Here is a 14,291-nt window from a genome sequence, read left to right as displayed (position 1 = left end):
TACAAAGTGGGAAAATTAAGTAGGACAAGACATTCCAAACAATTATTCCAGAACACTATAGAGGCTTAACAAGAAATGTCCTCTTCACCTTAAATCATCTTTTGTGATTTCATCTATCTCCCTTTCTCCCAAAAGAGAGATAATGACATTTGACTTGTTTATCAATTGCTTCCTGCGAGCTGGCTATGTTTTGTGTTAGCAAACAGCCATGCTAAGTGAACCATAAGGGACAGAAAGGAAGGAAAAATAGGTCCCCTGACTGATCGGTGACAGTTTGAAGACCCAGCAGATAAATATTTTTAAAAAGGAAAGATTTCTTGGTATTTTTTCAGCTATAGATAAATGACAAGCTAAAAGTATTTCAGATTGTTATAAACAGGATATAAGAGTGATAGGCACCATGGTTTAGTGGAAGCTGTAGAATCTGGAGTCAGGAGACTTGGTTAAAACCCTGGCTACAACACTTTGGATCTGTGTCATGTATCTGCCTCAACTTCCTCATTTATCAAATGGGAATAACCCTTGACTACGTAACTCATAGGCTTGTTTCTAGGAAAGTGCTATGTAAATATGAATTATTATTCTTTTGCTCATATATAATATAATAAATAATTATTGCTATTAGATCCAACTGCTGATTACCCAGACTAAGGAAGAACATTTGCCAAGACAATACAAAACTTGAAATAACTGGAAAACTTGAGATTAAATACTGACTGAAACAGACTTTTGAAGTAATCATGTTTTCTTTCCTTTTGATGACTGACCTGTTTTTAGTTTCTTCTTTACCTCAAGACAAAACGACTTCTTGACTAGCAGCAGTAGAAATAACCCCAACCTACTTTTACCATGAATGAAAGAAGGGCACTAGCTCACTGTTTTCACATTGTTGCAATTTCCTCCCCTTGCCCTTTTTCTCTCTTAAGCGGAAAGTGCCTCACTCAGCTGCAGCCAATTCTTGCCCTGAAATCAGCCAACGTTCTTCTTTCGGGCTCTGTGAGAGAGCTCCAAAGAACGAATACCATTCCAGCCACAGTCAGATAATGATGGGAGCTTAAGGGGTCAGAGGGAAAGCTGAACAAATTCTCAAGGCTTTCCTTCATCCTTATGCTCCTTGAACCGGGAGAGAAAATCTGCCAACAGGCGATTTGTACAAATTCAAGGAAGCGGGGGAGAACCTACCTAGGAAGTGTGTAGGTGGGGAGGATGATTGGTGGGGAAGGGCCCCCACCCTAGCCCAGATGTAATCCACAAGTCAGATTATTGAAAGTACTATTTTGAAAAGTCAACAAAGCAGGAAACCTGCCCTAACGACTTAATAATTGGGACTAAATCGCCATTTGAAAAGAATTGTAAAATGTCTCATTAATGCAAGAAGCTCGGAATACCCTCTCTCCATTCCTCCAGCAAACAAAATTCAACCTATCCTTGAAGACTGATCTCAAGTCCCACTTCCTCTGTGAAAGCTTCCTTGGTGACTGAGGCCCACGATGCACGTTGCAATTATTATATAGAGTGACATTAGCACTTTATCAGACGCTGTGTCATGGGAATGTCCCCATCTGGATTGTAGGCTTCTTGAGATCAGGACCTTATCTTAAGCTTCTCTTTCTCTCTCTCTCCCCTTCCTCCCCCACTCCCTCTCAGTCTCTCTAACACACACACACACACACACACACACACACACACAGTTTTAACACATTGCTAGGCACAAAGTAACCATAAAGCTGTTAGAAACTGTTACCACCGGCAGGGAGAGACCTTAAAGATCTTGGATTTATTCTAGACCAGCCCCTTTACAGAAGAAATCCGGGCCTAGAGTGGAGGTGTGAATTTTCTACGGTCACATAGTAAGTTAAATACCCAAGTATAGCACCAACTAGAGTACAGAGGAGTCCTAACTCAGACCCATTACCGGGGGACCCTGGCCAAGGCCAGATCCCCTACGTATTTTACAAAAACTGTGTCTTTTGTTTCATTTCACGCAGCAAAAAGGGACCTTTTAGAGATCATCTGGTCCACCTCCCATTTTACAGATAGGGGGACTGAGGCACAGAAAAGGGACAGCACAAGAAAGGGAGCCCAGGTCTCCTGGCTGCAGGGCTTTTGCCCCTACTATGCTACACATGTTTTAAACGAGATCTTAGGGGAGTGCGGAGAGACAACGCAAGAACCAGAAGCTGGTAAACAGTAGATATAAAATCAGAATAACAAGTTGTGTGACTGCCCCTCTCTGAGCCTCAGTTTCCTCATCTGTAAAGCTAAGGGGTTGGGCGACTAGGGAATTCGATAGCCCTTAAGGCCCTTCCCGCTCTAACTTTCCTCTGGCTTGCTTTGTGGCCAGCTGCGCAGGTGAAAGAGCCGAAAGGCAGCTGTCCACCTCACTACTGCCGCCTAGAGACCAGAGGCCGCCAGGGGAAGCTTTGCTCGGGTATTGGGGCAGGCGGAGCAGTCCCGGCTGCTTATCCTGGCCACTGCGCTTTGGAGAAACCCGCCGTAGCTGCTGGCGTCCGGGGCTTATCCTCTGGGAAATAGCTGTTGCTGCAGCAGGTTATATCAGCCTGCAGCAGCCCCTACTCCTCCGGTCCAGGCATCCAGACCTGTGCGCTGGTGGCCCTTCTAAGTGTCTCTGGTCTTGCTGTTTCCCTGTGTCCTTCTCAGTGTCTCTTCTGCTCTTTGTTGCTGCCTCTCCCTCTCACCTGGGGCTCCATCCCGCAGGTAGTCAGTCCCTAAGCTCCCGAACTGGAGGAACGCTCAGTCCCCTCCCCTGCCTCCCGCTGACCCATCCCTTGCTGGGCTTCCAGTCCGCACCCGGGTGCGCCCAGCCGCTGCTGCTGCGTGCCGCACCTCTGGCCGCAGCCGCCCCGAGGTTCCCTCCCACCCCAACTCCCACGCCTTCTGTGCGTCCCCCCCCCCCTCCACCTTCTCCTTCCCTTTCTCCTACTCGCTCAATCCGCAGTCCCCACCCCCTGTGCCCTCAGGGGGGCACCCCCAGGGGGTGGGAGGGTGGTCAGCCGTGCCCAGGTCGCCAAGTGGCGGAGAGGTGACGGTAACCGCCTTCCTATTTCCGCTCAGCCGGGTGGTGGGGTGTATGTGTGTGCGCGTGTGTGTCAGAGGGAGCGAGAGCTAGGAGAGACACGGAGAGAGAGAGAGCGCAGAGAGAGAGGAGTTTCTGCCTCGCTCGGTTCTTCTCCCACTCACGGGAGCCTTGGAGCAGGGCCCGTCCTCCCGCCCCACTTACTTCCCCCTCCCCCCCCGCAACGAGCCGCGTCTCAGTCACTCGGGCGCAGCAGGTTGGGGCAGGAGGCTCCAGCGCCTGCCGCCTGCCTGGAAAATGGTTACTCCGGCGGGGGAGCTTGCACTGATCGGGCTAGGTAAGTGCCCTACCTCCTCTCCTCGCCCCCGTCCCCTTCTTACCTCCTCACTCACCTCCTTCCCCCGACCCCTTCCTCTTTCTCCCATTGCGGGGGTGTGGTGGAAGAGAAGCTGAGAATACCGAGTCGGCAGCTTAGGGAGGTGGTGGGCGAGGGAGACCGAGGGTGAGGAGGCAGCCCGCTCCCGGGAATTGACGTTTCTGCACCCGTTTCCAAAGAAAGGCTGCATCGCAGACCCCCTCTCTACCCGCTTCTCCAAGGATGACCCCCTGAAAGGGATTCTGACTACCCAGCTGAAAGCTGCCACGGAGGAGGAGGTCGTTTCTAAGGGGCTCAACTTTAATCTGCGTGCAGGCATCTTTGAATTTGCTCGCACACACCGACCTACTCACCTCGCTCCTTCCCTCTCCCCCTTCCTTGAAGGTTGCGCCTTCCCTCCCCTTTCGCCCCGCCGCTCCCGCAAGTGTAGATAGCCAACTGTATGTTGACTCTTTTAATGAACCAAGATAGGGTGCCCTGAACTGGATCCTGCTGCTAAGGCAGTGGAGACTAGCGCTTGGTTGGGAGGCTAGATTCGGAGCCCAGCTCAGACTCCCTACTTGTGTGACCTTGGATAAATCCCTTCCCCTTTGGGGGACTCAGTTTCCCTATCTGTAAGAGGGGAAGATTAGAAGAAATGGTCTGTAAGGCCCTCTTCCAGTTCTAGATCCTGAGCAGGTGACATTTTTGCCCCACCCCCACCCGCTTCGTTCTCAGGTAAACTTTTCCCTCCCCCAAGCAGTCGAGGTCCTAATTGTCTCTGTTTTCGATCTTTTCCTCTTCTGCCTTCCATTCGATCTTTCATTTTTGAGACCTCGGAATTTGTGGTGTTTGTAGATGTTTTTCTGCAGATGAGTTTGCTTGGGGAAAAGATTGGTTTTGGTGGCGGAACAATGGAGCAGGAATGAAACTCTAGAAGGAGCCTGGCTAATTTCCTTTGAGTTTGTTCTTGGAAATAAGCGGGGGGGGGGGGGGGGCGCCCTGAGGGGAGGAGAAGTTTAAACCCTTCAATTTTAGGAGTTAAGGCTGATGAGGTTTTTTGGTTTTGTTTCTTTGGATCTTTCATCGATCTGGTTCACAAGTCAGTCTCTGGCGATCAGATATCTGGACTGCAGGGACCAATCAAAAAGTACTGCTCATTTGCTCCTATCCTTTAAAAATACACATCTATTCAATTAATTAATTTTTTCACTAATTCATTTATTAAGCTGTTGGGACCATCTAGTCCCTTTCACTTTCATTTTACAAATGAAGAAACTAAGGCTCAGATCACTCCATTAGGGGTATAGGAGAATTTCAAAATTCTCTTAAGACCTGGCCCCTGCTCTCGTGGAGCTCACAGTCTAGTAAACAGATAAAACGCCAATAAAGAGCTGTAATACACAATATTGCACGACATTTGTATTAGAGAGCTATCAAAGGAACAGACATGCAAAAAAGGGCATCTTGGAGAAGGTGGCATCTGACTTGAGCTTTAGAGTATGGCTAGGAATTCAAGAGGTGCAGTGGGTCACACCGTTTTGGATTTAGAGCTGGGGTGACTTTAGAGATTATCTAGTGCAAACTCCTCATTTTACGGCTGAGGAAACTGATCTGCAGAGAAGTTATGACACACCTAAGGTCCCACAAGTAGTAAACGTTAGAGTTAGAATCGGAACCTAGGGCCTCTGACTCTAAAGGGAGGGAAGGGCATTCCAAACATAGGGAGGGCCATGGATGTAGAACACAACGTGGGTTGGGGGGGGTATGCAAAGAGAGTTGTCAAGTTTGTCTTAAGCATAGAGTTTATGAAGGGTAATAAGTTATATAAGATGAAGCTAGAGAAGGGCATTGCCAGATTGTTGAAGGCATTGAAAGCTAGGCATATTGGGGTGTGAATTTTGCTTGGTAGATAGTAGGAAATTACTGAAGATTTTGGGGTAGGGAAATAACATTATCAAGTCTGAAGGTCAGAAGGATCATTTTGGCAGCAGGGAGAGGGGTGACTTTTTCAGTAGGCCAGGAGAGATGAGGGTCTTTTTTAGGGTGGTAACAGGGTCAATAGAGCGAGGTCATAACCAGAAATGCCAAATTTGTCAATAAACACATTTGTTAATAAACAATAATCTTATATACACAGGAATAAATTGTAGAGGAAAGGTATCTTCTGGGTTTGAAAACAACCTTTCAAGGGCACTGATGATCTTAATTGAAAATACTCCACTGAACATTAATGTAAGTGCTGACAAGGCACTACTCTGGGCAGTGAGGATACAAAAGTTAAAAAAAAAAACATATCCCACAGCCTCTGTCCTGGGGTTTACAGTTTATAAAGTTTCACAGGAAAAGAATCTTTGGTTCCCAATTGTAGGTGTAAAAAGTCACTTGGATTCTGGGAGTTGAGAATTCTGTTTGTGTCTTGTCTATCTTCAAGGCTCTATTGAAGGGAATGCTCCTTGGGGATTCACCTTACTGCAGGTTTTTATATTGGATTCTAAAAGACTCAAGGTGATCTTAGAATCTTCAGTAAAAATGTAGATGAGGAATGAAGAAGTTGGGTAATTAATTTACTTTAGTATCATCTACCTTCCAGTGAAAAAGGACCATACAGTACCTCTTGTTCAGTCCTCTCACTTTTACAGATGAACAAACTGGGACTGAGAAGCGGAAGTAATTTTGGCAGGGTCACCCTTCTATCCCTACCATGGACACACTATGCTGCATATGTTCACGCTTATGTAGATTTCTTTCTCTTTTGGCCTGTTACAGAATCTTTGATTCTTTCTTTAGCTTCATCTTTTGGGGGTTTTTCCTCTCTTCTATTTATGTATGAAGGAAATAGTGCTCTGTCAGAAAACACACACACACACACACACACACACACACACGCACATTCAAAGACAGAGAGAGAAAGAGAGAGAGAGAGAGAGAGAGAGAGAGAGAGAGAGAGAGAAGCTTATTTCTAAAAGGGCCAAATTAAAAGGCAGACGGAGAGAGTATTGAGAAAAGGAAGGAGTGATTTGCACTGGTGACAAATCTTTCATTTATCTTTTTAAAAACATTTGGAGCAATTAGCTGCACCAGCCAACCCCTGACCTAATTATTTGGCTGGAGAAGGGAGACTCCATCCCTACCTCTAAGGAGAAAGCATTCTAGGACTGGGATTTTTAGAAATGTGATTAGTTTTCTCTGATGCCATGAACAAAAAACCAAATGTTTCTTTCTTCTAGCCTGTGGTTAACTGGAAGGGTTTCTTTCATCTGCAAATTTCCAAACCCTTCTATGTCTTTTTTGCCCATGGCTGTGCTTAAATTAGTCCTGGGGGATGCCTGAGAGAATGGGGTAAAGTTCCATTCCTGGCAAGTTTCTAAGCAAAATTGGGATCTCCCATTCCCTAAGGCATGGAGTGAGAGTCATCATTTTCGAATCTGGGGTTTATGCCCCATTTCAGGTACTTTTTCCCATCTGTAAAATGATGTATTGGGACTAGGTGAATCTTAAGATCCAGCTCTAAGACCTCTGGTCCATCTTTGCGGGATGAGCATCAGTGAAGAAGCTGTTGGAATTGTGTTAAACCTGAGTGTCCTAAATGATCATGCTGGGAAACATTGTATAGTTGACTGTCGTGATGTATCTATGCCATTTCAGCCTAACTATCCCTGACAGGCCAACACAAAATGTATTTAGCCCTTAGAGACCTGCACCTTTTTCTCTGTCAAAGGAGCACATTATGTTAGTGTGTAATTGAACTCCACGTGACTTCAATGTCTGGGCAAGTACCCTGATACAGCCTTAACCTCTCAGAAAGCCCTTTTTAAAGTTTAAAGCACTGTATGTCTATGAGTTGTTATTGTTTAAGAGTAAAAATACAGTTTGCATCTAAAAGTTGACTGATATAAAAACCAAAGTGGAGAAATAGATGAAAGAATAAAAGAAAAGAAGGTGTGCTCCAACCTTGCCTAGACAGAGGTGGAATGCCTTTACCCTCCAAATGGAAAAACATGGCAGCCTCATATTCAATGTATGATGTTTCCCCAGTGAAGTCCAGTGAGTATTGTTCCATGTCTCCACATAATTCTTCCTCTGATGCCATTTTCATGGTGTGGAGACAACCCCACATTCTTGAGACTGTGCCTGAAATAAACAAGTCTTATGGAAATGTAAAGGCTGATAGTGTGGTCCTGACTAGTAGACTGTGCCGACAGTCTCTAAGGGGCAGCCCAGCATTGTATAGAGAGTTAATTTCCAGCAGAGTAGTCTCATAGACTTTCATATCCAAAGACTTTTGAGTCCATCCCTTATATCACACAGGGTTTAATAGCTGTCACTTCTATCACTGAATAAACAAGAATTTATTAAGGCCAGGGGGGAAATAGGGAGTAATAGATATAAAGCTACAGAGAATTAATAATCTAGTTGAAAAGACAAGGCTAACACACATGGAAAAATTAACGAACATCAAAAAGTAAGTAAATGACCAAGTAATACATCTCATAGCATGGACTGTGACTGCCCCTGTAGTGATCTGTTATACACCTCAGGGAAGATGGAGGACTTGATTGGCAGGCTTGAATCTTAAATAGGAGCTGGACAGATCAATTCCCTCTAAGTTTTGGGGGGAAGATGAACTTGGGGATTTCAAGGTGGAATTAAAGGTTTTCTTTCTCCACTTTTGGAAAGGATGCCATTTTAGACATGCCTTCCCAAGCTCTGTAGACATCTGCCTGGTTTAAATATTTTCCCACCATTTTCTTAGTTATAAATATTTAGCTTGGTAATGTTGAACACAACTTAGAATCATAAAGTTTCTGAACTGGGAGGTACCTTAGAGAGATTATTTAGTACCATCCCCTCATTTATAGATGAGAGCCATAGAAGAATGACTAATCTAAGGTCACATAGGTGACTTTGCAAAGGCGAAGCTAGGACTTGGTTCCCTTGACTCACCATTGTCTTGTACCTTTTCCACTTTACTACACTTCTCTTATGATTAGAAAATATCTAATTTTAGAACTTGAAGACTATGTGTGGGTGAGAGGGAACTCCTCTGTAAGCTCCCAGATATTTACTTGTGTAAATCGACATCAACTTTATCCACAATCGACTCTACATCTCTTGGCTTTGCCCTACGATTTCATTGTTATAGGGAGTTCTCAGTGAGGAAGCTGCCTTCTGTAGTGTATTGGCATCTGTTTTTTCAATTAGGCAGCTAGGTGGCAAAGTGGTTAGAGTGCCAGGCCTAGAGTCAGAATCATTGTGAGTTCAAATCTAACCTTACTAGCTGTGTGATCCTGGGCAAGTCATTAACCCTGTTTGCCTCAGTTTCTCATCTGTCAAATGAGTTGGAGAAGGAAATGACAAACCATTCCAGTGTCTTTGCCAAGAAAACCCCACATGGGGTCACAGAGAGTAAGACACTATTCAACAACAGCTAGGTGACATAGAGGATACATTATGTAAAATATAGTAATTAGTTCCAGGGCAATGGAAATATGCAGTGAGAATTTGAGTCATGAGACCATTTCAGGGAATTCATTTTTTGCACTACTCTGACCTGCCTGTAGAGTGCTGGACTTGGAATCCAGAGGATCTGATTCAGTCTTGCCTCAGTCATTTACTGCCTTTGTGACTTTGGGCAAGTTACTTTACAGCTCAGCCTTGGTTTCCTCATCTGTAAAGTGGGAATGATAATAGCACCTATCTCATACAGTTATGAGAATCAAATGAATTTGTATGCATATGTATTTTACATATGTGAATTTATGTACACACATATGTAATCTCTGTATATATACATATCCTTCAAGTGCTGTATAAAAGTAAACCATGATTATTATTATTATTAATAATGTATAGATTCAGAGCTGGCTGGGGACATTGAGAAGTTAAGTGACTTGCAAAGGTTCACACAGTTTATGTCAAAAGCAGGACTTGAACTCATATCTTCCTGACTTGAGACCAGCTCTCCATCTATAACGTACTCAAAAAAAATTATTTCATTGAAATCAGACTTTTATATCTAAAAGAATCAAATGAACAGACATAAGGAAACGTCCAAGGCTTGTGGAATCCCTCCCTAAAGTTACGCTCAGATGTAATTTACACACAACTCATTTTTTGGTGGAGCTTCTTTTGTGGGAAGGGTTTGGATTATTTTATAAATCTTCAATAATTACATTTGTGTATTTTATTTCAAAGTAGGTGATATTTACAGTCCACTCTAGTGGGTAGGGAACAAGCTGAGGTTAGGGTTCCCATGCTTAGCTTCCTCCAAAATGGTTTCTTAGGACAGTGAGCTTCATGTATTTACTGGATGCCCACTGCAAAGGTGAAATTCCTAGCAGGCTTAAGTTTGTTGCTAGAGTAACTAAAGACAAAGAGAACACTACAAAGGTTTAGTGGAAACTTTTTTTCAAAAAACACTTTACCCAATGTTCCATTTTCCTGGTTCTTCATCCAAGGAGATTGGAAATGAAGATTGTGAATTACCAAAATAAATTTCTGTGAATGAAATTATAAAAGTTTTTCCCATTGAACATACTGTCCCAGGGATGGTTTCATGGTCCAAACTGCTGTCATATCCACTATAACAAGGCTTATTTGCTTTGAGAGAAAGTTTCAAGCTCCACCAATTATATTTTATTGAAAGTGTGTAGTGTATTTGATAAATGCTGGCATTGGTTAGTTCAGAATCCATAAAGATAACTCCCAACTAGGATATTCTATATTCTGTGTTCTAAGTTCCTCCCAGTTCTGATATTCTATGTTCTAAGGTACCTCCCAGCTCTGGCATTCTATGATTCTAATTACATGAGCATCTGCTATTAAGATACCTTTAACAGGGAATGATTTCTCAGTAATCTGGCCCCAAACAGTCAAGTTCTCTATCAAGATATTTATTCTGTCTGTGTGAAACTGAGAATCTTCCAATCTCCCAAAGGGGATTTTTGGGTGTAGGGGGAAGGGAAAAGAGAAAGAGCGGAGAGAAAGGTAAGAGAGGAGAGAGATTTATATTTTAGAAGTTAGGATTTTGATGCCCCACCCTTTCAGACACTTTGTTGTTGTTCGCTCCTTTTAGTCGTGTTTGACTCTTGGTGACCCCATTTTGGGGTTTTCTTAGCAAAGATACTGGAGTGCTTTGCCATTTCCTTCTCCAACTCATTTTACAAATGAGGAAACTGAGGTAAACAGATTTAAGTGACTTACTTAGGACCACACAGCTAGTAAGTGTTTGAGGCCAGATTTGAACTCACAAAGATGACTCCTGATTCCAAGCCCAGTGCTCTATCCACTGTGCCATTTAGCTGTAAAGTGAGAGTGATAGACTACTTTAACTCTAAAAATCTCTTCTAGCTTGAAATCCTAAGTCTTTGATACTTCATAGGATCGTAGGATTTTAGACCTGGAAGGGACCTCATTAGAAGTCATTTCAGTCCATCTCCTTAATTTTCAGATCTGGAATTTAGGGCTTATAGTAATGAGGATTGACCTATTTGTTGACCTAATTGTTCACCTGCATTATTAGTTTTGGTGTTCTAAGTCAAGTTCTTCTTCATATGAAGTTTATCCTATATATAAATAAATTCCAATAAATCACAAATTTTAAATATTTAGTATAAATTTTACTTTTGCAAACTTTCTCCTTACCCCTCTCCCCACTTCACTTTGAAGCATTGTTTTTAATGCCTTTGTGTTTATACTTTTCAAATATTGATAAGTGGTTGTAGTGTTTCATGCTAAGTCGTGTGTGTGTTCTTTAATCTCACCCTGTCCTCCATTCAAGTTCTCCTCCTGAATCTCATTGTGGTAAAGAGGACATCCTGATGTCTTGAACAGTAAAGTGTAAATTCTGCCAGACTCTGAATATAGGCCCAGGGATGGAATGTTTTTTATGGACTAGGCTAGCAAAGAGGCGTGGTTCTTCGTGAGATTGACCACCACATGATGAATTGTTTTAGTCATAGCAATTCAAGAAGACTGTGAACAAAAAGTATGAAGGAACTGTAACCTATATCAATGGAAGGAGCCCCACCCCCACTGATGAAGAAGTGAAGTAATCTCATCCTCTAGTCCTTTGTCACCCCCATTAGGATATTACCTTTTGGAGGCAGACCTTTTTTTTTTTTCTTTTCTCATATCTCAGACCAACTTAGCACAGTTCTGGGCACATAAGAAGCTCTTAATTAAAGTTTATTGACTGGATGACTCTAGCCTTTTCTGTCTTTTAGTCACTGCTTTTTTTTTTAATTTAGGAATTTCTCAGTACCCAAATCCTCTGATATAGAGGTTACCAAAGCACACTTTTCAAATACAAACCTCATTTGGCAAGCCTCTAGTTATGTGGTTGTTGTCAAATGTAATAAACTTTGAAATGGGACAAGGTGATAGGTGTAGTACAGACTATAAATGGGGATTTGATTTGATTCTGTGGTCAAATCATGAAGCATTTTTAGGTACCTACTATGTGCCTGGCACTTTGCTAAGCCCTGGTGATAACAAAGGAAAGCAAAAACAATCACTATGTCAAAGAGCTCACAGTCTAATGGGAGATACAACATGCAAACAGCTATGTTCAAACAAGAGATAGACATACACACATAAGTGTATCTATACGTATATGTATGTTTATACCTGTCCATATATCTATATATACAGAGAGGAGGGGAGAGAGAGAGGGAGGGAAGGAAGGAAGGAAGGAGAGAGAGAGAGGGAGGGAGAGGGGGAGGGAGGGAGGAGGGGGAGAGAGAGAGAGAGAGAGAGAGAGAGAGAGAGAGAGAGAGCGAGTCAGGGATAGAGAGAGAGAGAGAGAGAGAGAGAGAAAGAGAGAGAGAGAGAAGGGGTAAAGGGAAAGAATAAGCTGGAAAAATTATAGAGGAAATACACTAGAATTAAAGGAACCAGTAAAGTATTCTATAGAAGATGGGATGATAGATGGGACCTGAAGGAGAGCATTCCAAGCATAGGGGACAGTCGGTGAAAACGTATAGAATCATCATGGAGTATACTATGGGCTTCCAACATAGCAGATTAATTTTTTTTAAAGACTATAGAGAGATTAGAAAGTAGTATTTGAACTCCTTAAAATGCTGTTACATCCAAGTGTTCAGACTATTTACATATATGTGTGTGTATATATTTATGTATGTGTGTATATATATATGTACATATATGTATATATATTCTCCAAAAAAAACATAAGTACTAACTTCGCTACTTTTACACTGTGGCTAATTTCTCACTATTCAATTAGGAGTTTTTACTTTAGAGGTAGTTTTAAAGTTTCTTGTTAAAGGTAACCTTGACTTAGAGATATTAGTAAAAATTTCCACTCCAGATCCTGTTGATATGGCTTTACTAAATTTGAAACAAAAAGAGTTCCCAAAGTAAAAGCTATTTGCTGTATCTTTTATTACATTTCTTGGCAGTGATCTTAAAAAAAGACTTCGTGAAATCAATAAACTGAATACCATGGGAGATTTCATGCTTAATGTCTTTTCTGTGTCATAACTTTATTTTGCCATTATAAATTCATGTGCCAAGATTGTGACGCTGTTTCTGAAGAGTAGGACAGATGACATTGTTATTAATGGCGGGGACTCCAAAGCAGCTAAGTGACGGTTTATTGAGCTTTAAAAATGTCCCAAGTGCTGTGTTTTGTTTCACTAAGATACCACAATAGTATCTGAAACCTAGATAACCCTGGATCAGAGAGCTGGATTCTTCTGCAGAGATGGAATGAATATTTGAGTTTCAGTTACTGAATCTCAGTTTAATTGAGGGCAGTAAACAATCAGGTTGTAACCCTTTTGTGATGATTACTTCGGTACCACTTGGGACTTGTTGCATCATCTCCCACTTCTTTTTGATGACCCTACTCCCAAAAAGGTACAGGAGATTAACAGGCTTAATGTATAACACAGGTGCAGCAGATGCTGATAACTATGGAGAGGTCAGTTGGGGTGATACTCTGGTTTCCTCTCACTTGGTCAGCCCTTGCTGTGGTACAGTGGAAAGAATGCTTGATCTGGAATCAAATCCGGGTTCTGCCATTTACAGTTTGTGTGACCTTGGGCAAGTCACTTAACTTCCGTGGGTCTCAGTTTCTTCCCATGTAAAATGAAGGTATGGGACTAGATGATCTATCTCAAAGGTCCCTTCTGGGTCTAAATTCCTTGCACCTGAGTTATTCATCCAGGAAAACCTAGTGTTCCACTAAATTGTTGTAGTGGGAATGTACAAAAAAAGATAAGGCTTAAGGAAGATTATCCCTTTTTGCCTCTGGGGGCCCCTTGGAATCAGACTTAGGAACATAGAGAGTAAAACTCATTTCTTTAATCGTGCTACTGAATATCTTTACTTTGGTCTGCCTGGGACATAACTTTATCACCTCCGTGTAGTGTTCTGTGTGACAATTTTAGCACAAGAGGAGAATATTTTCATGCACGTATACAAGCGCTCCACAGACACTGCAAGTGAATGTGAACCATGACAAATGTTTTTCATAGGCATAGCAGGCCTTTGGGTGTTATAATTAGGGCTTTCAGGGTATGATTCATAGGACCTGGACTAGGGAGAAGCTTACAAGCAAAGCAAATCTCGAGCCTGGGCATTTTTTTTTTCTGGTTGTGAGGCAAGTTCATGGAACAGCCAACAGTATGGTAAACAGTGTGGTTTGGAAGGCCGTTTATAGGAGGGAAGGGGAAAAATTGTGGTTCTAGTCTGACCCTGTGTTGTTCTAGCTGTAAACTTTAGGGTCTCAAGTGAAGATATTTCAGTGAACCTGTGATTTGATTGGTACAGGGACAGCTCCGATGGGTGTACACAGCAGCCCTCCACACCATCTTGACCTGGCCAATTCTTGTCTGTCTTTCAATAAAACCTCCATAGAGCCTGAAGGCT

The 14,291-nt window shown here is 42.6% G+C and overlaps 1 protein-coding gene across 1 annotated transcript in view; it reads left to right on the top strand.

The window, feature by feature from the left end:
- The first annotated feature begins 2,979 nt into the window (after positions 1 to 2,979).
- TGFA (transforming growth factor alpha) overlaps positions 2,980 to 14,291 on the top strand; it is a 130,503-nt gene continuing 119,191 nt past the window's right edge. Inside the window, exon 1 of the mRNA XM_036750869.1 lies at positions 2,980 to 3,374. Within this exon, the coding sequence (XP_036606764.1) occupies positions 3,335 to 3,374 (40 nt within the window). The 5' untranslated portion in view covers positions 2,980 to 3,334. The remainder of the gene's footprint in view (positions 3,375 to 14,291) is intronic.

The sequence above is a fragment of the Trichosurus vulpecula genome, chromosome 3 (genome assembly GCF_011100635.1).
Source record: "Trichosurus vulpecula isolate mTriVul1 chromosome 3, mTriVul1.pri, whole genome shotgun sequence".
In the NCBI taxonomy this organism is placed as follows: domain Eukaryota; kingdom Metazoa; phylum Chordata; class Mammalia; order Diprotodontia; family Phalangeridae; genus Trichosurus; species Trichosurus vulpecula.
This window is presented reverse-complemented; position numbering and strand designations above follow the sequence as displayed.